Below are 26,517 nucleotides of genomic sequence, written 5' to 3'. Positions count from 1 at the left end.
TTAAAGTGAAAAAAATGATAACACCCTTTTGTGAGGGTGCTCTTACCTAAGAGCACGGTATTCTCAGTTGGTATTGTGCTGAACCCCAAACCCATTATAGTGATTTCAGTTCCACCATATAAAGAGCCCCTCTGTGGAAACATGGCAGTCACTTCCAAAGTATACTGTATAGAAGCATTCAACTTGTCTCTGCAAAAGAAAAATTAATAGATGTTTCGATGCGTTTTCCATGAGGTCCTATTGCTAAACTCTTATTAGGATATGATTCATTTAGGAAGAGGAAGTAGTTGAATATTTAATTAGACATTACTTTTTCGAACTAAATAATCTGATAATCATCATGACCTTAATTTGGTTGGATGGTCTGTGTGTGTGCGTGTATAATAATAACATACATAGCATATGTAGTAATGTACTATATAAAATAATAATATATAATAATAGTTTTCCCGTAACAATGAAAATTAGATTTCTGAAAATCCCATGGCAAGAAAAATTTGAGATGGAGAATCTTAAAATATTATGAGAAAGATGTGGTTATGAGAACTGAGGTCACAAGAAATATATGATGTCCTTTAAAATATTTTATATATTCATTAGAGTAAAACATAAAGGCTGCATTATCTATAAGGGAATAGAGATGAAATTCCATACATTTTATATAAGAAATAAAAGTTTTGTGCAACTAATTTAAATTTATTATTCTATGTATGTTGGACACTTGTCATGATCTCCCTTCCCAGTATTTCAATGAGAGAGTTTTAAACTTATTTTGCTTTGTTACAGACAATGTGTCTGCTAGGAGACCATCGAAATGTACAGTGATTTTCTGACCTGGTATTTAGAGGAGACTCCTACATCCCAGCTCTCGCCATGAGGAAAATGAGTCTTTGTGTTAACTTTTAGTTCACTTCCTCAGCATAACTGAATTCATATTTCTTGAACTGTCACTGAAATAACCAGTTTTGTAGGCTGTCAATTCTGCTCATTATCTCCCTCATGCCAAAGCACAAACCAGCAGCTCTTCTGGAACCTATGTGAACTCTGCCATGTGAATTGAAGAGGGGATGTAGTTCTGGGGTTCATATTTACTCTTGCTTATCCTCCTTTACCTCAAAATTCTGCTGCAATAATCTCTCCTATTCTGACATCAGGTGTATCTTCCTTTTTTTTTTTCAAATCCCTCTATTTCAGTTTCCTCTTTTTCTAAGTATTCTAAACCCATACTTTTCTTATGCCAGAACGAAAATTTTACTAAAATTTTAACAAACAGCTTCCGGGAAGAAAATACTAATAGTAACCTAAAGGAAATAGCTGGAGAAGGATTCTGTCCTCCTCTCCTTTATGGGCAACTCCTACCCATTTCTTGGCTTAATTGTCACCTTTTAGAGAATGCTTTCCTGTCCCTCAGGAAAAGTTAGTGCTCTCTATTATATGCTCTTACAGACCTGCTACCTCTTACTCATAGCCTTTTTCACACTTATAATTAAGTTATTGATGTAATCTTCTGTTTGAAATCTGCCTCCCCAACAAAACTGTGGGCACTACTAAGAGTGGAGGACATGTCCCTCTTATTCTCCACGGTGAATCCAGCACTGAGCAAGCGACTGGCCCTTACTAACTGCTTGATAAGTATTTCCAGAATGAAAAATATGTGATATATACATAAACCTAGTTCCACAGAGAATCTTACAACCTAACCTGAATGGTATTGGCCTCAAAAATAAGCACAGATTGCACTGTATGAGATATTCTCAGAACACTTTGCAAAAGGAGATGTAGATAGGTGAAAAAAGCAACTGAAATATTATAAAGTTAATGGTTATTTCTTTTCTTACCCCCAAACCATTGGCCCCATGTATTCCACAACTCCTCAAGTTTATGGACATTACTGTACCTTGTTGATGCAAAGCCCCAGTTTCTGACTTCTACATAGATATCATGTTTTCCAGGAGACAACTTGGGCAAAAGACATCTAATATCTGTGAAGTTCCACTGAAAAATCTGACAGGGTTTTCCTCCAACATATACCTCCACGTTTTGTGTGATTTCATTTCCAAAGTTATAACCCTTAATTGTTAAATTAACTTCTCCTATTATTTTAAAAGAGAATAAAACTTTTACAAGAAGATTCAACTTATTATATGGCATAAAATTTGCATATTAAATAAACTAACTCATTTCTTATCTTTTGTTGGATTTAGGAAATCCTAATGCTTGCAGAGGCAAAAGAGAAATCAGTGAAAGAATTGATAGCTGCCATGTAGAGATAAAATTCATTTTTAATTGTTTCACAGGAAAAAAAGATGGCAAAGTACTTTCTAAAAAACTTAACATTTTTCTCCTTATTACACATGTTCAAAGTGAAATAATAAATAGACTAATGTATGCTTAAAAAAAAACTTGTGCCTGGTTTGCTTTAAGAAACAACTGCAGAAGAAACTATGCTTCAAAAACCTTTCTACAAATAGTTCACATTTATCTATGTGATGTATATATATCTTACATATACATGTTTATCTTACATATATCTTACATATATGTCAAATGACTGATCTTATTGAAATTTTTCTTACCTTGTATCGTTCGTACTTTTGGACTAAAATCAGTTATAACTGGAGTCTGTAAACAATTATAACTATAAGCATCCTTTGCTGTGGCTTGAAATCCATTGGTAATAACTGAAATATCAACTGTACCCTCAATTCTCTGAAATAAGAAGGAAAAAAAATTAGAAAATATTAAATGTTGAGATAAAGAAATCCAGTGGCTAAAAACAAATAGAATTATTCAAAATAAACTGCTGAAGATGTTTGGTTTCAAAGTCATGAATCAGAATCATTTTTCAGATATTTAGAAAGCTGTGGTATCCAATGTAGGCTACATGTTTTAATTTTTTAGATAAAGGTATATGATATAGTAGTTTTGAGGACGTTTATGACCAATTTAAATGCATATTAATTATTGGACTCCTAAGGACTCTGCAATATAGTTAAGATGCTCTGGACAAGTGACTCTTATTTTTAAAAAATTTTTAAAAGATTTTATTTATTTGAGAGAGAGAGAGCAGGAGCAGGGGGAGGGGCAGAGGGAGAAGGAGAAGCAGGCTCCTCACTGAGCTGGGAGCCCCAAGCAGGGGGCTCGATCCCAGGACCCTGGATCATGACCTGAGCTGAAGGCAGACACTTAACCGACTGAGCCACCCAGATGCCCGCCCCTGGACAAGTGACTCTTTTAAATTGATAAAGCAAAGGTGCTAAAAGTTTTGACATTTTGTTCTTAAAACATACTCAAATGTAATTTTTTATTCCTCTTCCCTGACAAATCACATTATTATATCTTTTTGCTGACCTAGTTTCAGAATTGGAGACTAAGACACTTGGATCCCTAAGAAAAATGTTTGGCGCTTTCACTGATAGAATATCTACACACTTCCCAATTAGGAAAAAACGCTTTTCCAGAATGTAGTATTTGCTTAATGTGCACTCAGCATTTAAGTGAATGACATAATTTAAACACAGTTTTTGTTTACCATATCCTCCAGATTTTCATCATCATTTGGTCCAACACGTGTTCAAATTTACTTTTCCTACAGATTTCAACTACATAATACCCACACTGAGTCTGCTCAATTTTTTTTAATGTTACTTACTGGATTCAGCATCCTTTTGCACATAATAAGCAAACAAGAGTCTTGGTTTAAATCTAGACACTATTTTTTAAGATAAAGAACAACGATTGGTGCTAAGATACAATATTGCATGAGAAATTTCACGGTTTTTTTTGTATTTGCTTTATTTATTTATTGTTGACAAAATGAAACTTTAACACATTTAAGACATAAATTCTTTTTTGAGAAATAAAAAATGTCTAGATTTGCTTCTCTGAATTTTTTTTAAACTGTTAGTACTGAATGTTTTCATCCTGGCATTTACCTGGTCAACTCTCATTCATCCTTCAAGTTCTGATAGGCCATCAATTTTTCTGTGAAACTCTTTCTCAGCCTCTCGTCACTATATTTTATTTTTACTTTGTATCTATTTCTATTATTTCAAGTGGAACACACGGTTTAACACTGGTTTATGTGTCTGTCTTTCTAAATGGTGAGTATCTAGAATGTGGATATAATGCTTCATATTTGGATCTTAGCAGAGAGATGTTGGAGAAATAATTGTATAGAACAACACCGTAATGCCACAGTTTCTAGGTAAAAATGTCACTTGTTTAATCTACTAAGATGTTCAGAAGTTTTTAGGAAAAAAAAATGACTGAAATCAGATGCCTTACTTTTGGTGTTCTGCAGGTTATCTTATTCAAATCCCCTTCAATCACATTGCAGGTTTCATTTCCAACTAATACCTTTGAATTTTCATTAAAGCCAAATCCAGATACACTCAGAAGAGTACCACCTTCAAAGGGAAACAACAATAACAATAATAGATCGACAATAACAAAAGGAAACTTTGGCAAGAATTTAACTCATCATTCAAGAGTTAGGCTGGCAAAGAGATGGGCTGGCAAATAATCAAGGACCAGATCTGAGATGCATATAATCACCATCCCATCTGGGAACCAGAGCTCTGAAGTCTGGAACCATAAAGCAACTGGGCTAAGTGATTTCATGAAATAACAGATTTGGAACAACCCTTTGCTTTGGGGCATCACTAGCAGCAACTATTTTCCATATAGTCCTCTTCATCCTAAAGAGAAATTATGCTGTTTCCATATGCTCAACCATTCTGTGGGTGGGAATGAAAGTGAATGAAGACTCTTCCCAAATCTCAGATTTTACTATCTCTAAGTAAAAGGAACTAAGAAAAAAATCCCAACAAAACAAAAATAAAATTAAAATAAAAACACAAAACACACCGAAAAGATCAAGACCAAAGCAAAAATCCAAAACCGAGCACGGTCAAACCAAGGCAAAGGAAATGAAGCAGCACAGGAAAAATGTGTTATTTTCTCTCCATTTTCTGCATCAGCCTTCCTTTCTCCGATTTGTTCCTGGAACTTTTTCTGGGTCAAGTAGCTCCACTGAGACCATGGTTACAAATGGAGCAGCTTGTAAGCAGAATAATAACTAATAAATCTTATCTTGACATAATTGATGAGCTTGTTATAGAAACATGTAATAATTGATGATATTAATTCAATAACTTAAGATGTAAGTATAAGCAGTCGCCCTCACTTGTGCATCATAAGAAACAAAAGAATTAGTCAGCCACTTAATCACTGTGCCTTCCAAAAGGGGAGTCTCCTTTGTTCTCTCTGAGGGAGCTTGGGGTTCTTCTCCCTCCACCCTGTTCTAGAAACAGTACAATGACATGACAGAAATGGATGCAATTTTCTTTGTTTAGAACAATTAACTATTACCTGCCAGGCTGCCAGAAGCAGGCCAGATGTGTGAGATCCGATTCTGATACATGAAATGGAATGTCTGACCCTCTACATTCCGTGCTAGTCCAACATCAGCTATGGACACAGCAACTGGGAAATGGCCAGAACTTCCATTCAGAATCTGGCACTTGATCTCATTTTCTGGTGATTAAAAAAGAAAAGCATGATAAATTAAATATGTTTGTAAGATAAAATTACTGAAATTTTATATTTGTAAATATAAACATTGGCCTTCATTTTTATACCCCAAGAAATGTATCTAAGGAATACGTCCCTTAATGGGACGAAAGTCTTTACAACCTACCTGACGTTATGAATCAGACACTGTTAGAAAAAAGCTAGGTGAAAAAATAATAAAAGCAAAGTGAATGATTTGCTCCTGACTTCTACTGTGGCCAAAAACAAAAAAGGTTATTGTAATAATAATTTAAAAGTCCTAATCTGTAAAATCATTTATATCAATAATTCTAAAAATGTTGGTTCAATACATGATTTATGTCCAAAACTAAGTAAAATATCAGGTTTCATCAAGAAAGGTGATCAAAACCTAAATGAAAACCTATCCTTCACACTTTATTTAGAACAGTATATGTACATTTATATTACAAGTGCATTATTGACTTAGATCTCAAGAATGCACAGATATCTAAATTAAAAACAACTTAACTATATGGAAGGTGAATTTGCTTATGTAATTAAAGTTAAAGAAAATACCTAGGATTATGAAAGATAATTTTTAGGGAAATAAATAATCATGGTTTTCACTTTTTCAAGAGTAGAAAATGTGAATAATCTTGAAATTCTGTGTTAATGGATAGAGATTTTGTTGGACTAGAAGTCAGGGAAGATGGCCATGTCCTTTTTCTGCATTACTAATGTGACATTGTCAAAGCATGGGCAGAAAGGACCATGGAATACCAGAGTAGCAGCTTATATATTTTTGTGTCCCAGAAACATACCAAAGAAGGAGAGCTTTTATATAATCACTTTATGAGGGGAAAGGAACAAAAATTAACTGTTATGGGATAAAGACACTGTACAATACTAAAAGAATTAGTTTGTGGTCATAAGCAAAGATTAAAAAGTGCATTTATCCAGAGAAGTTTGCCAATTTCATGCCCCCATAGCATACTCTATAGGAGAAGTATTATCCTAATACTGCTCTTTGAGTCTACTTTCTCTTAGAGAAAAACAATTAGCTGTAATAATAATAATTTTACAAAGAACCTACCAACCACAGAAAGAAGAGAGCAATCCATTGGTCCAACTGAGACTGATATAGTTGAATTGGGAGAAAATCCAGAGCCTGATATGGTTAGAATTGTGCTTTCTTCATAGGTCCCTGAAAATGATGATTTTAAACAACAATATTAATATGAAAAAAAACACAGAATCTGTTGTTATAAAATCAAATGCTTTGCAGAGAAAAATAAGCCTATCTTCTAAAGACTATAAACAATAAGCCTATAAGCAAGCAGGGAAAAAAGACACATATTTCCCAATGGTAATTTTTTTCCACTGAATTCCTCTACATTGTTTCATGTTTTAAATCTATGTTGATAGGGATTAGCAGAAGAATCATCTGACTGCAGTATAGAATGACATAAGGAAAGGAAAATTGCTGTTATGACAAACAAATTAAACAGTCACCTCTATATGGTAACTTTCACAATGACAGAATTGCTAGCACAAATTCATGAGAAAAGGATGAACTGCATGCACAATATGTGTTGTGGGCACTTTCCACTTGTGATAAAATAAGATTCCTCTATCTAGGGTGACACACATCCTAAAGTGCCAGAGATATTACCAGAGTACACCCACTGTCTCTGCACCTTATACTTAATGTTTTTCCATTCACTCTAGTGTCCAGATTTGATTGATAAATGATACGGTCACCCTACTTATATGACATCACACACAACATGGATTCCACATGGATTTAAATAGCTAAGAATGAAAAATGCGAAACGCTAGAATTTTAGAAGAAAACATAATCAAACATCTTAACTTTAATGTAGAGATGGGTTTCTTAAATAAGATTAAAAAGCCATGGTTAACCATAAAGGAAAAGATAAATAAATTGGACTAAATCAGTGATTGAAATGGTTCCATAAGCAAGATACTAAAAGTGCAGGTGACATACTGGGAGAAGACATGTGCAAAGGATTGGTAAACATAATATATAATACACAGCTATAAGGCAACAGAAAAAAGACAATCTGATAAATGAATAAAGGATGTTAACAAGCAATTTGCAGAAGAAATAACCCAAATGTCCGAGAAACATATGAGAAGATGCTCACATGCATTACTCCTCAGGGAACAGACAAATTAAGATGATGATGAGATAACCCCTTTCACCCATCAAATTGACCAAACTTAGGAAGCTGATGATACCAAGTATTGACAAGGATGTGGGGAATACGGCATTCTCATGCCTGCTGCAAGTACAGGAACTCTGGAGAGCAATTTGGTTATCTAATAAACTGAACACACAAAAGCTTGTTTATTATCCAGCAAGTCTGTCTCTGGGCATATCTAGCATGTATGCAATAGGAGATTTGTGCAACAAAGTTCAATACAGTTATGTGTAAAAGCAAAAAACTGTAAACAATCTAAACGTCCATCAATAGAGAAAAAAATAAATCGGTATATTCATGAAGTATTTTAAAATGATGAATTGGACATACATAAAACCATATAACTATTTCTCAAAATGAATGCTGGAATGACAAAAGTCAGATGCAAATGATATTTACAGTGTAATAGCTCTGATATTTACATTTCAACATCTCTTTCATAAGCTTAAAAAAACTGGCAAAATTACCATATCTGCATGTTAGATACAAAAGGTATTAAAAATGGCATAGAAGAATACACACAAAATTAATTATTGTGACTGCCTCTAGGGAGATTTGTAAGGACTAGAACCAGAGATTGTGCCTCGAGAGGACTTTAGCTATTCCTATAATATTTCCCTTCTTAAATTGATGATTGGAAGTAAATATGACAAAATGCTAACAGTGCTAATTTTCAATGAAGAGAATATAGGTGTTTTTTACAGCATATTTATACTTTATTTTTAAATTTATCAAAATAGGGCAAAAGGCAATTCAGATAATTAATTATTTTGTTAAGAAACAATTTTTTTCAGGAAGTGCATATAAAAATGGAAATTCATTACAAAATACAAAGATAGATGTAAAAATATAAATACCCCAAAGGACCACAACCAAATGAGAGTTAATCAAATTCTTATCCTTGATGGTTTTGACCCCCTGTGACATGAATTGTCCCAAAGTAATATCATTACTGTAAAAAAAAGTCTGAAGAACATATTCTTTCAACACAAAGATGTGGTTTTTAAAATTTCCCTTTTTTCTCCTGATACATAATTAGCAGATGAATTTTCCTACTAGCCACCAAGATTAAATCTGAGATGGTAGCACCTGAGCTTATCTTTCTGACTGAAACAAAAGGCCACTCCGAACAATCCTTAGTCCTGCTGTTTACTTCAGTACTTGGGAGTTCAGACACAAAGTGTAATCACGTTTTTTTAAAGTAATAACATATTATGAAGATATGGTACAATGTTTCGCCCAAGACTGAGATCTTGGCAATATTTTTTCTCTCCAGTTCTCAGGTCTAGGACCTACTTATTTTCTTTTACTAAACAGCAGCTGTCTCATTACCAGCGTTGTAGTACTAAATCTCCTAGAAGTGGTCTCATATGATCAAAGATTCCTGTTAATACCCCAGCAAGCAGAATTTCATGAAAATGCCTCATCAGTGTGAAATTTTAGAGACTGATTCTAACGTGGTGAAACTGGAGAAGTAGAAGACTGGGGAGTCCAACTTCAAATACGATTTTTTTTTCAAATATAAGTAATAAATGCTCTTTTCACAGCTTTCTGATCTGATAGATTTTTTTTAACTATGTAGAAATGTTTGAGTTGGTGAAACTAGTATATTAAAAAATCATTATTAGTATACAGTTTTGTTAGTTGTCCTCCACCCTCTACTCCAAGTTAAAAAGCAGATTACCTTGAGACGGGTTTATGGCCCATACTAATGGAGTGGCCATGGGATCCCACGTAAACCCACAGTCACCCGAACATTTAGCTGGAATTCCATTGACATAGACTTCAACCTTCAAATAAAGAGAACAGGGGTAGCATGGCTAAGGAGAATATGCATAGGATTTAAACAAATGATGGAATTTTTTTTGTTTGCTTGTGTGTTTATAAAAATTAATCTACTCATTTGTATTTCTTCTGCTTGACCATTCATTCATTCAGCAAATGTGCCTACTACGCAAAGGCACAGTTATAAATGTTAAAATACAGTAATACAACATTAAACACAAACGATGACATCCCTGCTGTCACTCAATTTCTTCTCTGGTGGGGAAGAGACAGACAGTTGCACAAGACTATCAAAAATTTTTTTTTAAGATTTTATTTATTTATTTGAGAGAGAGAGCTCAAGAGAGAGAACATGAGCGGGGCAAAGGGAGAGGGAGAGGGACAAGCCAACTCCCCGCTGAGGAGGGAGCCCAATGCGAGGCTCAATCCCAGGACCCTGAGGTCATGACCTGAGCCAAAGTCAGATGCTCAACTGACTGAGCCACCCAGGCGCCCCAAGACTATAAATTTTTTTAAAAAGTAAATACATATTATGCCCTAGTGGTGAGTAGTGCTATGAAGGAAAATAAAGGTTGCTCTTGAGAAAGTCATTTAAACTCCTTATATATTAATTTTCTCATTATTAAAGTAGTAATAGTTACTTCACAGAATGACTATAAAGATTAAATGAAAGAATATATTTTCAAATTCTAACAGGCTTAAAAATCCACTCTTTTATCATAAGGATGATAATTTCCCCAAAAGTCATAAAATAATATTATTGAGTTGATCAACTGTTGACCCAAATATTCACATGAAAATAAAGACATCATCCCTGCTGTTTAACTGGTCTTTAATGTATTACAAAGTAGTTACACATTTAAAATTATGTTAAATGTTATGAGGAAAGTTTCAAGAATACCTGTGGCTGTTGGCTGGGTGTACGAAGTAGGTCTCCAAGTATGCGTTGTCTGAATAAGCCACCTTCCTTTATCTTCGTAACTGTCATATTAGCCTTTTCTCCAATAATATTGGAGTCATTAATCTATTGTTATACAAAATTATTTTACTAGAAAGGCTATGATAAATATGACCACACTAGTTTTTCTTTTAAAATTAAGCAAGGTTGAAAGTGAATAAAAGCCAAGGATTTAAAAAAAAAGCATTTGAAAACACTTTAGTCACATTTTTTGAAAAAGGAGCCTCTTCACAAATGAGCATAATCTACCCCCAATAAAATGCTAAGATTATTGTCTTACCATAGATTGTATCAATTACAAGTTGAATTAAATGACTACAATTAACCTGAATTTTTAGAGTAAAATATGTCTCAGGAAAATGAATTTAATAAATTTTATTTTCCCAGAACATTCTGTGCTTTTTCTGAATATGACTGCTTTGACAAATGACTGTTGAATAGTTGAACAATTTATTCCTCTTTCCACCCGAAAGTCAACTTTTTTCAATCAGCATTTTCACCCCTGATTATCCTGGTTTTTCACTCACTCGTGGAATTATATTTTTTGGCCAATAATAAAAATGAATCAAATCAAATCAGTGTGTACAACTTGGTCATTCCAAAAATCCCTCTGCCAAGATGGCAGGCTTCTGATATATACAGCGGCTAACAAAGAGATAGAAGTCTCCATGCTGGGCCTTGTGCATGCCGAAGTGGTGATGAGAAGCAGAAATGATGAGCAAGCAGAGGAGACCGATCAGAAGAGAGGAGGGGGGTAAGTGCACAGACACCAGCAGAGATACCAAGAAGAAGACCAGTCACTAGAGCTGCTCAGCTACAGAATCTTCTAATTCTCATTTTAGACCATGCATTTTCTTAAATAACCTCCATTTCTTTATGACTCACTATTTTCCACATCCAGAGCCTATGTGTGTACATTATATGCTACACTTACATACCTTTTTTTTTCTCTTTTTTTCCCCCACAATGTTTTCACAAGTAGACGGCTGTATTTTTTCCACCTTATGTCATGAACATCTTTCCAGGTGACTATCCAGGTCTCCCTGTGGCTGCACAGCAGTCACACTAAGGTTGTGGCGTTTTAGGAAGCATTCTTCTACTGATGAGGATAGGTTCCTAGGTTTTTACTATTACACATACTGCTTCAGTGACTACCTCTGTGCCTATATCATTTCATATTTGTGTTATTATTTCGGTAGTATAGAGTTAAACAGCTGAGATTGCTAAATCAGGAGGTATCTATATTCAGACTCTACTACATAATCCCCTAAAAAGGTCATACTGATTGACTTTCTCACCAATGGTGCATGAGAGAGACTCTCTCTCTCTGTCACTGGAAAGCATCATCTTTTTAATGTTTGATAATCTGAGCCCCCAGACACCTCTGGATGCCTCTCCTTCACATACTCTGGGCCTGACCCCTGTTCCCTGCCCCCTTCACACTCTAACTAAGCAAAGGTTATTAGATGGCAACTTAACATGTGACTCCCTTATGAACTTAAAGTTCATAACCAGAAAAGCATCCAAGTCCCCAGAATGCAGCTCTAGTGGATGGTGGTAGAATTATAGACAGCAAGGGTGATTATACTTGGTCCCCCCATTAGGTAGACCCAGATTTAGTTCTGAGACTGGCATTGCCTGGCCTCTTCCTGCCCCTGTCAAGGGTCTTCTAACACATATTCCTGGACTCTCTCCAGAGGGGACAGCAAATAAAGTACCAAGAACAATTCTCCACAAAAGAGAACATCTTGTCAACTTAATTGAGAACAATCTTATCCTCAATTTCCTTTTTTTCATGTTTAGTCTATAGTTCGCATTTTTAAAAGTATAGGCAGCCTCAAATTCTTATAAAAATGAGGCAGGGTGAAAAAAAAAATGAGGCAGGGTGCAAATAAGCAAGCAACACCCAGAAGAGAACAAAAACCAAGCCAGCTGAGGGAACCTGTAGAAGATTCTGCTTTCCACATGTGCTTCTCCACTTGATGTTCCATGAGTATCCAGCGCAGGTTCCTTCACGTGTCACTGAGACACGGCCCACTTCTTCCACGCTCTGGAGTGCAAATTGTAAATCCACAGCTGACACCATGGCAGGAAGGCCTGCACTCACACAAGGACAGGAAATAGGAAGAGTGAAAAATTCACAAATAAATTTCACCCTTAAAATACAGGAAATGTGTACTGTATATTACCACTTATAAGCCAACTGTCCTCCTTCAATATAGTGAAAATGAAATTTGTATCTCATTTATGCCAAGAATTTATGTATCTCTTGGAAGCAAAAATTACATGAGTAATATACCTCAGATTATAGCCTTGGCTCAAATATTTTTATTTTGAATACTGATTAACGTTATAGATAACCTTATAAGCCAAGGGATATAAAAGAAAAACAAACCTTTGGAAATATAACCTATTATATATGGAGAGGCGATGAAGAATAAGTGAAAATATAATTTGTTCTGGATAATTTAGTTTTACATTACTAACATTATCTCAACTATATAAATTATGTAGAGAAATTATATTAGAAAGAAATACACCAAAATATTCATTATGATTGCCTAGATCAGCACTGTATATATATATATATATATATATATGTATGTATGTATGCCAATGTTCTGAACTTTTGTCATATACCTTTGAGGATGTGTCCATAAGCTTGAATGTCAAAACTGCCACTTAGAGGTGGGGACGCGGCTTGAATTCTTTGAATACGAATCTTTGACTCCCCTGGCCAATTATTTCCTCTGTAAACAGACTCATTCTCTGTCTCGTTTGTGATTATCTAATTTCCAAAATAAATATTGATAAAATGATTAAACATAAGAACGGCTAACATGATTTCTATTTCCCTATTGTACAATCCTGTGACATGACATAAATGGGGCTCAGGTATTCAGGATCCTTCAGAACATTAAGGAGAGTCACATAAATCAACACGGGCCATATCTACATAGCTGCAATAATGAGGCCAAAGTCAACTCAGTCATCTGGGCAGCAATAAGCTGGAACCACAGTAATTCCTCATTAATTCAGAGTGTACCCTCCATCACTCAATGAACAAATATTTATTGAACAGGCATTCCATTCAAGGTACAGTGCTAATCACTGTGGGGAGGCAGGGAAACACAAGATGAAGCCTTAGCTATCAGAAAACTAAAGTTCTTTTTGGAGAAATAGCATATGGGGACTATAAAACTAACAATATACAATAGTATATAATCGGCACAGAGACTGATCCAGACTCAGGAAAACCTAAGGTTGAGTGCCAATCAACTGACAAAAGCAACACGTGCTCTAAAAATTCATAGATTGTAACTCTAATAGTGAAAATGATAGTCTCCTGCTTCTGATCCCTCACAGTTGTCTGTGTATCTTGTGGAATTTAAAACTGTAAGCCTCAGTTGCCCACTGAAGTGAATAAACATAACTGCCAAAAGACATATGCAAGAATGTTCATTGCAGCTTTATTCATAATAGTACCAAACTGGAAATAAGGCAAAAGTCCACTAATAGGATGGTTAAATTGTAGTATAGTCACACCATGGAATATGGTAAAGCAATGACCAAGAATGAACTGCCGCTTCATGCAACACATAAATCTCACAATAGCAAATAAAAGGAGCTAGATGCAAAAGAGCACATACTGTATTATTTACTGATATGAAGACTAAAAACAAGCAAAATTATTTATTGGTGGTAGAAGTCAAAACAGTGGTTATCCAGGGGTAAAGAGTGAGTAATCTAATGACTAAGGGAAGGCACAAGGAAGGCTCTTGGGGAGGTAATGATTTTCTTTATCTTGATCTGGGTAGTGGTTATGTGAGGGCATTTACTTTGTAAAAATTCATGGAATTCAGCAAGGCTGCAGGATATAAGATCAACACAAAAACCAATCACATAATTGCTATATACAAAAGCAAGTATGTAGAAACCCAAATTAGCAACACAGGCCATTTACAATTATTTCAAGAAAAAAAAAAAAAAAAAGAAATACATATAAATGTAACAAAACAGGTACAGGATCTGACCTGAAAATTGGAAAATGTTGGTGGAAGTAATCAAAGAAGACCTAAATATGCTGATGAAAGAGAGCAAAGAAGATCTAATAAATGGAGACATACCCTGTTCATGAATTGCAAGACCAATAAAAGGGTCAATTCTCTCCAAAACAATGTATAGGTTTAATGCAATTCTTATCAAAATGCCAGCAAGATTTTTGTAGACATTCACAAGTTTATTCCAAAATCTACAGCAAGATTTTTGTAGACATTCACAAGTTTATTCCAAAATCTACACGAAAAGACACAGCACCTAGAATAGCTCAAACAATTTTTCACAAGAATAAAGTAAGAGGAATCACTCTATCCAGGGCTGTCTTACTATATAGCTACAGTAAGGAGAATGGTGGGAGAATCAACACACAGAGCAAAGGAACAGAATAGAGAATACAGAAATATGCCTCCACAAATATGCCCAACTGATTTTTGACAAAGGTGCAAAAGTAATTCAACTGAGAAACAATAGCCTTTTCATTAAATGGTGCTGGATCATTTAGAGCCACAGGCAAACAAGGGAACATCGACCTAAAACTTCACATCTTCTACAAAAGTTAACTCAAAATGAATCATGGCCTTAAATATAAAATGGACAGCTATAAAACTTTCAGAGAAAAATAGAAAAACACTTAGGACTTCGGGCTAAGCAAAAATTTCTTAAACTTGAAACCAAAAAGCACCATTCATAGAAGAAAAAATTGATAAACTGGATCTTATCAAAACTAAAAACTTTCATTCTGTGAAAGACCTTATAAAGAAGACGAAAAGGCCAGGTACACATTGAGAGAAAATATTTGCAAAACCACATATCTGAGAAAGGACTCATATCTGGAATATAAAAGAGCTTTAAAAAACAATAAGTAAATAACCCAAGTGGAAAATGTGCAAAAGACATGAAGAAACATTTCACAGAAGAGGTTATATGGGTGTTCAATATCATTAGCCATCAGGGAAGGCAAACTAACACCAAAATGAGCTACAGTACATACCCATCAGAATGGCTAACATTAAAAAAGTAGTGATCATGTCAATGCTGGCAAGTTTGTGCAGAGACTGATCATTCAAACATTGGTGGGATTGTAAAATGGTACAGCCACTTTGGAAAAGAATACGGTAGTTTCTTACAAAACTAAACATGTCCTTACCACATGACCTCATATTTGCACCATTGGGCAATTAATCTGGAAAAATGAAAATTTTATGTCACAGAAAACCTGTAGATAAAACATTCACAGCAGCTTTATTCATAATAGCAAAAACCTGGAAACAACTCAAATGTCCTTCAATGAGTAAGTGGTTAAACCAACTGTGGTACATCCATACCATTTGCTACTACTCAGTAATCAAAATGAACAAAGTATTAATTCCAAGCACAACAACTTGGAAGAATCTCAAAGGTAATATGCTGAATAAAAAACGTCAATCTCAAAAGGCTATATACTGGTATGATTATGTAAGATCTGATTCCATTTTACAGAACATTGTTGAAATGACGAGATGTAGTGTTTGCCAGATAAGGGGGAACAGGAGGGAGGAAGCTGGCTGTGGCTATAAAAGGGTAGCAGCACAAGGGATCCTTGGAATGGAACGGTTTTATGGTCGTCAGATATACAGAACTACACATATATTCACTATATACACATACACCCAAATGAAAACCTGTAAGACTGGTAAAATCTTATTAAGATCGGTAGATTGTGGGGCGCCTGGGTGGCTCAGATGGTTAAGCGTCTGCCTTCGGCTCAGGTCATGATCCCAGGGTCCTGGGATCGAGTCCCGCATCGGGCTCCCTGCTAGGCGGGGAGCCTGCTTCTCTCCCTCTGCCTCTGCCTCTCTCTCTCTCTCTGACTTTCATGAATAAATTAAAAAAAAAAAAAAAAAGATCGGTAGATTGTATCAGTATCAATTTCCTGGTTGTGCTATTATGCTATAGTTATACGAGATGTTATTGTTGGGGACAAATGGGTAAAAAGTAAAAGAAAAATGTAAAAAAGTAAGAAACTAAATCAAAGCTAATTTCCCATAAACTGAAAATAGTAACTTGTAAAATTCTAGGCTTACCTGCCCAAAGCTCACACTCATCATGGGTATATTATAACTGCAATTATATGAAGTCATGGTGATAGAATATTGGTTGGTCATACTTGATCCATTAATTTTGGTGTGATTCACCTGAAAGTGCTTTAAAAATATCCCTTTACTTGCTAATGCTGGAAGTCTTCTCTTTGGCATTTCTAAGGAACATAGAATAAATGGGAAATAAAATTGCATGGACTTTGCTGCTAAGAAGAAAAATCCTCAAATTATATCCATGTCATGGAATAAGCTGTGTAGAATCAAATTTTGGAAAGATCTTAAGGCAAGTAGATTTTGGAGCTTGGTAAACTTTTATTTCTAGAATATAAAGCTTTAAAGTCTGTCAACATATAAGCCTCATCAGATAAAAGAAAATATTTAAAAGTCACCAGACCCTGGGTTCCAGGTAGCCTTCTGTGCACCTGTTAGTTCTGCTCTGCTCTAGGTTCCTGAAAGTGGTGCTCACTAGGATGTGGGCTCCATGACGACAGCACCAGGAGGACAGTCTTGTTCACAGCAATTTCTTTAGTACCCAGCACAGTGCCTGCCACATGATAGGTGCTAAATGCATGTTATTTAGTGAACTACATTTACCTGGGCACAAGTGAGCTATCTTATATATGTGCTCCACCAATCATAATGTAGGCCTGGTGAGAGCAGATTCAAAAGAAGACACTCTAAAATAGTTAACATTTAATTTGTTACCAGTTGACTCATGACCTTGCACTTGAAAATATTTCCAAAGGAAAGGATTCTAAAATTCCACTGAAAAATGGTAGTCGTCACTTTTCAAGGTGACCGTTTGGAATTAGGTTGATTTTTATCGCTTCTCGGCCTTTTGGCTAAGATCAAGTGGAATTAGGTTGATTTTTTTTAAAAGATCACAGTTTAATTTTAATTACTTTATTATCACAGCTCATATATTTGGGTCTACTGACATGACTAAAAAAACAATGCTTAGACTACCAGAATACTTCATTTAAGTATTATTAATTATCACCATGAAGTCCGTGGAAATAGCTGAATTTTTGTCAAAGTCAACAGTTGCCTTTTAGGAACAGATATCTTCATAGTTAGTTTCTCAAAAATCAAACAAAGCAAAATGAAAATGTTTGCCACCGTTTGTATATCTGTAAACAGAATCCAGGACCATTAAAACTAATTCTTGCTATAATGACAAAGTTTAAAGTAAGGGTACATTTATCCTTAGAATAAAAAATAATATGATTTAAATAATAATATTGAGATAAAAGAATGAGTCATAAATATTTAGAGACTAATGTTTCTATCTGAATTAGGGGATATAAATCATTTCCATGATAAGATTTTACTACAAGAGATTTAGAAGGCTTAACTAGATATGAAATGATACAACATACCATCCCATGCCGAGACTGTAGATGTCTGTCCAATGTATACTGCATCTACATAGAAGGACTGTGATTCTGACACTTTCTGTAAACCAATCCTCTGAAGAGAAAAATTTGTCCCAGTGTATTTGGTTTGTATGAGGTCCAGAAGGTCTATGCACGCATAGGTCCAGCTGAAATATGGTTGCTTAATTAGGTGCGTAGGTCAGTTGTTATGTTTAATGTAAACCAATCCACTATAAAAAGCATTAAAATCTCAAGAGTAAAAGTGTTTTTTCCCACAAGAAGACCATCAAGAATACTTCATTAGCACAGAAAAGCAGCCATAACAACAAACCGCAGACAGAAACTTAAATTGGTAGTAAAAGATTTAATGTTGCATGCAAGTACAGGTTTTCTTTTATTTGTAGACTTGGCAGTAGCCATAGGGACATAAAATATTCTGTTGCAATAGGTAAGTAAACTAAGGAGTATGCACCTTGGTGTAGAGCATGTAAATAAAAACAAGGCGCCAGAATGAAGTAAACTATTTCAGTAAAATATGTGAGGGATAGAGCGGTAAGTTCAGTTCAGTACTAAGAAGCAAAACTGGAACTTGTTATTACTCCCAAAAGAGCTCACTGGAGTTGCACTGTCCACTGTTCTAAGTGACAAAAAGTGCTACGTGATTTATAATATAATACCTCTTAAATGGGTAATTTAGATTCAGATTTTGCACTATATATTAACTGCATTGGAATTCCATAAATTACAATTAAGCAATTCAGCTATGAGAATTTGCAACAAAGAGATAAATATTGTCATGGAAATAACTAAATACAATTTAACAATAATCTTTACTCAGCTATTACTGTAGTTATTAACTGACTAGTTTGCTTGGGCACCTTCTATTCTAATTTCCTTCATGGTTTATAAACTCATCATGGGATCCACCTCAGTGCATCAAAGCTTAGCATAAACTGATGTATCATTTTTAGAAAATTATACACAAAACTACAGTAAGTTAAAGTGCTCTTTAAATAAATATGAAAAAAGTACTTAGGGCCTCAACAGAATTCTACTCTAATTATATAATTCTGAAGTTTAAAACTACTTAGAAAATTTGGTTTACTGAACAGAACCCTTTATCAGACAAAAGGAGACTACAAATGGTATAAAAATACATGGTATCAAAATACATCAAATGCATGTATTTGATACAATGGTATCAAAACTCAAGTGAATAGCACATGGCTTTTGTGGATAGATAATAATGTTTTCTAAAAGAAAATAAGATTTAACTTTTCAGATTTTGAAACTTGATTTACAGTTACAAACATCGCTGCTTTTGGAAGATTATAGAATGATTCTTGGGAGAAAATGGCACTTCTAACACTAAGACTGTCCTGAAAATAATCTAATGCTAACACATCTATTTGATCTAGGTGATCTGTCTGACTTAAATAAAAGCAGATCTAGAAATACCCAATAGGAGCAGGAGACTTTATTTTGCCTTGACTGGCAATAGTTTTAACCAGTGAACCCTATTCCTTTAAAAATAATGCTATTATTGCTTACAGATCTCGTAGCATTTAGGGTAAAGGAAGCCCATCAGTTCTATCAAATGTAGTGCATCTTCAAATTACCTCACAGCAGATACATTACAAGTTAAAAGGAAAAACCTATTTAGCAATATGGTAAAGTGATGGTTTAACTAACATGGAAGAACCGAGGTCTGGAAAACGTTCCCAAATCTTGTTACAGTGGAGGAGTGAAATGCACGCAGGTGGTGCTCTTCAAAACTCAAATTGTGATTCTACTGTTCAATTCAGGTATGCAGGGAATGGTTATAGCAATATGTACCTGGGCAATACTTTTTAAAATAAAAAAGTGTATTATGTGTGTGAATGTGTCTTCATTATTACTTTTATAGTATGTGAAATTTGTGTGTGTATTGTATGTGGAAATGCAAAAGTGGATTGACATAAATTTCAGAAGATACAACAATTAATAAAAATTAAAACATAATTATGCAGAACTAAATTGTGCTTGAGGCTATGGCAATTATAATCGTTAAGGAGCTTTCTCTAGGATTATTTAGTTTCTCCCCTTATAGTTTGTACTTGCATTTCTATGTGTCTGACTTTTGGCAAACCAAGCATTAAAAAGTGTCTTTTCTCCCTTAATTTTGGAATATTCGTTGAAATATTGTATCTCCTCCACTCTCACTTAGCACCTTCTTTGCAGGGATCAAAGTCTAATGACAATACTGTGATAAGGCAGTCTCTTTCTACCTTCCTTCAGTAAGTAGGAACATTATTAGATTTAATAATACATGATTTAAATTATAAAATTTACCATTCTTTTATCTTTTAAATGGTTATGGGTGATAACACTAGACCAACTTTTATTTTCACAATCTATAGATTTATTTTTGGCACAACTTTTTCTGTTAGGATGCTTCTGTAGAAGACAGGAAAACTTCAGTCAGATCTACGGTACACGTGATTTTTCAAAAACTAACAAAAAAGTGAAAAAAAAACCAAACAAAAAGTGGGTTTGTTTTACATTCAGTTTATATACTATAGTGTAAGTTAAGTTTTAAATTCATAGCATAACTTACTTGTTTCCATTAGTAAAATTATATGTAAATTGTATATCATTGCTTCTAGTAAACTTGCTTCTGTCTTGGTATTGGAATTTCAGAGCAATATAATTTGCCAGGAATCCTTTGTATGCCAAACATAACTACACAGGAAATTAAAAAAGAAATCAATAATAATATCTTACCTTTAAGTTGTTTTATAGCAATTCAAATCAATTCAACCTAATCCAATAAATAAATATTGAGAATTTTCTGTACAAAATGTTTCAGAACACAGAGAAAGAATAATTAATTTCAGCCAATTAGGTACAGAAGAATCGGGGAAGATTTTCTAGAAGAGGAAGTGGAGTTGAAGTGACCTTACAATTAATGATTAATTCTTTAATGTTTTCTTAGATATGGTTTCCTTAAAAATGGAAATAATCCACTGCCTATAGTCATGGAGCAATGTAAAATCTAAATCCAGCTCTAACTGAACTCTATCTCCAGTGAATTTAAAAGCTCATCACCCACAGAGAGAAGATAAACCCTCAAGTAGATTAATTGGGATGTGAATGGTAGCTGAGCATTTAGAGGTGGAGATGTCACTGTAAAATAGTAATTAAATACCAATTTTAACGGTCTATAACATCTTAAGCATACCAAATATACTCAGAACTTAGAACTTGAGCTTTAAAGATCTTTTCCAAATAAAATTTTTGCAATGTGAAAACAAAACAAAAGAACTTAGAACTTGAGAACATGCATCACAATTTGAGAATTTTAAAACAAGAAAAAGGGTAAGCAAGACTATGATTTCCAGTCTTAAATACCTATCCTAAAGCTACCATCTCTGCTCAGGCTTTTCCTTCACGTTTCCTTGATTGGATACCCAAGATCACTCTATGATGGCTATCCATTTTTGTTTCTTCTTAATAAATGAAGGAATATTGAAGAGAGAATATATTTATAATGATCTTAGTATTCAAATTTATGTGCAAATAGTTTTCTCTGAAATTATAAGATAAAGCAGAATACATGTGCATGATACTACATATTTTTTAAATTTCTTTTTTTGAGAACAAACAGAAGAGGAAATCACAAGTACTAGAATGTGAACCACAGTACCTGTCCAATGTGACATGATTTCACATGACACTTTTCCCTGTCTTAAAATTTCATGAAATTTTATTACCAAGGTATTTTACAGATTAAATTAGCAAATCACCCTTACCTGATTATAAGGAAATAATAAAATGTCTCCATATGGTAGTCTGTTTGGTTTAACATCTGCTGAGTCAAAAAGAACAGCTGGGCTTTTCAGGGAATACCGACCACAGTAAGCATCAGTTTCAGCTGTCTTCTTCCCTCTGTTAACATGTTCCTACAGAAACAATAATATTTCAAATGAAAACATGCTTTACGGTCCTGCTTTATTCCCCCACATCTCCACCTAAGTCGTTCAAGTTCCAACTTGGATCCATTGCTTCCCACGGTACTTTAACTTGAAACATTCTCTCTCTTTGAAACTCTAGAGCTCCCATTCTGTTATCACTCCTTTGGCTCCATAATCATATAATCCCTTGTACCTGTATTTGACTATTTCCTAAATCTCATCTTTCTCCTTATATCATGAACTCTTAAGGATATTTATTCATTCCTTCCACAAATATTTACTCAGTGGTCACTGTGTGCCAGGTTTTTGTTTGTTTGTCTGTTTGTTGAATCTTCACGTTTCAAGGGAAGCAATTTATTATATAATGCCTTACTACAAATTGCATTCTCTGAAGCCAATGAGAAAACAGGATATACTCCGCATCCAAGTAAAGAAAACAAATAAAATACCCTATAGATCTTACATTTGTCCATCTTGTCTACTTTCCCTTGATCAAGAAAATTCATATGTGGTGGAAGTGCTGCTTTCACAAATGAATCACATTATGATGCAGGGAGATGCTAAAACAGACCTTATCAATAAATGTATAACAAAATTATTTTTGCAATTTGACAATAGGAATTAGTGCTAGTACAAAGAAAATCACAAAATTACAAGCATTTATGTGAATTCTTATTGAGCCAGTTTCAGTTCATTTAACATTCCATACCAGGTTAAAATCAGTTTCATAATCTCTAAAGTATTTCACAACAAATCCTTCTTCAAAATTTGCAATTTGTGGTGGACACTTGGCGGTAACCATTTCTTCCACGGCTGCCTGAAACTAAATTAACAATATGAGCTTTAGTAACTTCTTTTTCATGAATAGTTAGAACATTCATAATTCTACCACTAATTTCACTCATTAGTTATAATAAAACATTTGCATAATATAATTCCCATACTTTAGCCATCATTATGAGATCATTTCCTAAATATTTTTAAGCTCATTTGTAATAATTTTAGTGTCCAATGACTTTTTCAAGAGTTTTATTTTAGAATGACAATAGTTACATCCAATTGGGTAATATTAACTTACACAGTTGTTACATAAGGCAGACATATTTGTTTAGCAGTTTTTTAAAAGAAGGCAATGAGGTGAACCTAAATGAATTAGCACCCAATTAAACAGGCTCCAAATGAATAGTTTTCTTAATTAACTCAAAATTAACTGGAAAGAACTATACACTCTAATGCATTCTGTTTTTCAAAAGAAGAAATTCAGATACTATGGTAGTCTCTTTGGTTTATGCTTTTGTTTACACTATGTATTTATGCTTATTTAAAAATAATAAATCATTTTGGATTATTCAGGAATTGGTACACATTCACAAGTTCTCCTGTAATTTCCACATCTACTTCTCTGGCAAAGCACAGATATAATGTTTAGAATTAAGGAAATAATATAAGATCTTTAATCATCAAACAAATATTAACTTAAACTCATTGTGCAGGTAGTTGTCAAAATCCAGTAACTCCCAAGCAAACATTCTTTCTCCAGGAACAGCTGCCCCCTACAAAGATACACTGGATCCTGTTGACACAGTTCTAAGAACTCCCTTCCAAACCCTCTATTTCCTCCCTTCTCTGCTCTTTATGGGTTGGCTCCAACCCACCATGCCAAGTGAAAGAGCATATTACCACTCCTTAAAGTATGGGAGTTTTGGGGGTTTTTTTAATAGAAAGGTGATGTTTAAATAGCTTTCTACTTAAGAAATTGTTAACAAAGAGCATACTTCAGCTTCTGATGACCATGCGGTCAGAGGCTTAGAAGTGATCCCATCCCAGTTCAGTGTGAATGTGTCCAAACTGGGTTTTCCTTTGATTTGTTCTGTAATATTCAGTGTGATGTTGTCCCCTTCAAACACTTCATAACCAAGCAGATCAAAGTCTCCTGCAATGAAGTACCAAACAGAATTTCAAGATGGTAATTAATAAAATACCAACTTATCCATAATAGACACTTAAAGTAAATAAAATGAGTTTTATTTAGTTGTATTATCACCAAAAAAAAGGATGAATGGGGAAGATGTGGATCTTTGAATTTGAGCAGATTTAACTGTAACAGAAATAGCAAAACAGCAAATAAAGTGCTATTCATTTAAGGTTCAGTTTCCATGGCTTAAAAGAAAGGATTATGAGATAAACAGAAGGAGGTATTGGGACCATGAGGTAAAGATCAATGGGCAGGCAGTGGGATATTCCAAAAATTCTTTTAGTTTTGTTCCAGTACCATTATCGTAGTCTAAAGGGCTAGGCTGAGATATTGCTATTTTCTTTAAACATGAATACAGCACAAAGCTGAATTCCAGAAAGTAGTCCCAGGCCTATGTGGCCTGTTTATACAATCTCACTTTGAAAACAATAAGGGCTTGTCCTCAGATGTATCTCTGCTTTGGGAAGATGCTTTAACAGTGGAATCCCACTGACCTTCTCTGTTGGATAATGTCCTAGAATTTGCCCAGTTATGATTTTGGTACCATATTTCTTTTTTTTTTTTATTTGACAGAGAGAGACACAGTGAGAGAGGGAACACAAGCAGGGGGAGTGGGAGAGGGAGAAGCAGGCTTCCCGCAGAGCTGGGAGCCCAATGCGGGGCTCAATCCCAGGACCCTGGGATCATGACCTGAGCCGAAGGCAGATGCTTAACGACTGAGCCACCCAGGCACCCCAGTACCATATTTCTTAAGGTTGCTGCTGAAGCCTTAAAATTTCTCTCTAAACTGTAGATATGTTTCTGGGAGAACATGGATAATCATATCTTCATTTATGCAGCATTCTGAAAATCTAACCTTTGGGAAATTTTTAGAACTTCAATTCATATTAAATAAAATTCTTTGCCCTCCACTCAACAATCAAATTAACAATTGTATAAAATGAGACATAAACAATGAAGTAATATTTTACTTACATGAATTGGAAAATATTGATTGCCCAAAGTAAAACAAAACAAAACAAAACATATTGAGGGACCTATTTTTGAGCTAGATAGGCCAAATACTAAACTTGGTTGTGACACTTGGCTTTTAAGACCTAAAAATGTAAAACATTTTCAGGAAGTTAATAGCTATCACTTGAAAAGGAGAGTGGTCAAATAATTTTGGAAAATGCTGTATTAAACACAGGTGAAATGTTTTCTGTCAGTTTTTGTTTTTGTATGTTTGTTTTCTCACTGTAGGACTCCTCGGGGATTTTTAAAAAAATTTTATTATGTTATGTTAATCACCATACATTACATCATTAGTTTTTGATGTAGTGTTCCATGATTCATTGTTGGCGTATAACACCCAGTGCTCCATTCAATATGTGCATGCCCTCTTTAATACCCATCACCAGGCTAAGCCATCCCCCCCATCTCTAGAATCCTCAATTTGTTTTTCAGAGTCCATGGATACTAATATTAAGGAGCTCTGTCAATCTTCAAGAAGAAGAAGAAGCTGGAGTATGCAGCTTCCCATGTAGATGTGACCACAGAATCCTTTCATCAGGCAAGATCTGGCCAGACTAGTGTCTCCTGAGAAATACTGAGTACTTAAACTTTAGTTCCAGAATTCACACCTTCACTAATTTTTGCTAAATTAAAGTAGGCTATTATCCAGATAGGGCATCTGTAGTATACATAGTATATTTCCCATGCACTGAAGTTGTATAATACTTAAAATACAATTCAAGTTTTAATTACAATAGAAAAAATTAACCGTTCGATTTTTATTTCTCCTAAAATTAATCCAGGCTATGAATCCACTTCTTTTCCCCTGTCATTTTTATGGAGTTTTTACCTTTTTCAGTGGAGTTGTACAGGACACAAGTTTGTTTCTTAAAAAATCCTAACAGAAGTACAAAATGATATACATGCTTACCTCGAGTTGATATAAAAATTACCATGTAAACATAGCTTTGGGGGTTTTGTGTTCTTACTACTTGAACTGTATCTGGTTTTATAGACCAGAGGTCATTTAAAGCTGATTGCAGTATGAAGTCAGAAGCATCTCCAGGTAGCAAGACTTTTGGATAAAAAAAAAAAAAAAGTCAAATGATTAGAGACTTTAATTAAAAAAAAAAAGAGTTAAAAAATCTTTTTGCACTACCATAGCCAGCACTGATGTTTTATATTTGAATTTTTTAAGGCACCTATAGTCTGTATCATATGTTATCACTTAATGAAACTGTTTTGAAACTAATTCAAGTTCAATAATAATGACTACTTAATTGGATTTTGATCTCTTGAAGAGCAAGATTACATTTTATTTTTTTTATTCCCATAGTAATAAGTACTGTGTTTGGAAAACAGTAAGTACCTATCAATATTTACTTATTGAAACAATTAATGGAAATAGCAAAAATTATATTTTCAGTTTATTATAAAATATAGAGATGCAATGTCTTTGTTAACAGATAAATTAGCGTCTCATAGCTTTATCACTTAATTTGAAGAAGAAATTGGAAGAAATGTTTACTTCTCTGTAATGGTGAATTTAATTCTTACTATCTTAACTTACACCTGTGAGT

General features: G+C 34.4%; 1 protein-coding gene and 1 pseudogene across 1 annotated transcript in view; one reads left to right on the top strand and one right to left on the bottom strand.

Moving 5' to 3' along the window:
- The window catches only part of PKHD1L1 (PKHD1 like 1), a 151,106-nt gene that overhangs the window by 89,362 nt on the left and 35,227 nt on the right, over positions 1–26,517 (bottom strand). The window contains exons 17-33 of the mRNA XM_035011768.1: positions 25,869–26,012; positions 23,745–23,902; positions 22,679–22,792; positions 21,808–21,957; positions 20,613–20,737; positions 18,020–18,183; positions 16,626–16,798; positions 13,144–13,291; positions 12,446–12,600; positions 10,447–10,569; positions 9,445–9,550; positions 6,629–6,739; positions 5,374–5,538; positions 4,288–4,409; positions 2,577–2,709; positions 1,898–2,093; positions 47–189 (exon numbers count right to left, since the gene is read on the bottom strand). Coding sequence (XP_034867659.1) covers positions 47–189; positions 1,898–2,093; positions 2,577–2,709; positions 4,288–4,409; positions 5,374–5,538; positions 6,629–6,739; positions 9,445–9,550; positions 10,447–10,569; positions 12,446–12,600; positions 13,144–13,291; positions 16,626–16,798; positions 18,020–18,183; positions 20,613–20,737; positions 21,808–21,957; positions 22,679–22,792; positions 23,745–23,902; positions 25,869–26,012 — 2,430 coding nt within the window. The remainder of the gene's footprint in view (positions 1–46; positions 190–1,897; positions 2,094–2,576; positions 2,710–4,287; positions 4,410–5,373; positions 5,539–6,628; positions 6,740–9,444; positions 9,551–10,446; positions 10,570–12,445; positions 12,601–13,143; positions 13,292–16,625; positions 16,799–18,019; positions 18,184–20,612; positions 20,738–21,807; positions 21,958–22,678; positions 22,793–23,744; positions 23,903–25,868; positions 26,013–26,517) is intronic.
- On the top strand, positions 17,463–17,579 carry LOC118015498 (annotated as a pseudogene).

Source organism: Mirounga leonina, unplaced genomic scaffold (assembly GCF_011800145.1).
Source record: "Mirounga leonina isolate KUSES-001 unplaced genomic scaffold, KU_Mleo_1.0 Mir_165, whole genome shotgun sequence".
In the NCBI taxonomy this organism is placed as follows: Eukaryota; Metazoa; Chordata; class Mammalia; order Carnivora; family Phocidae; genus Mirounga; species Mirounga leonina.
This window is presented reverse-complemented; position numbering and strand designations above follow the sequence as displayed.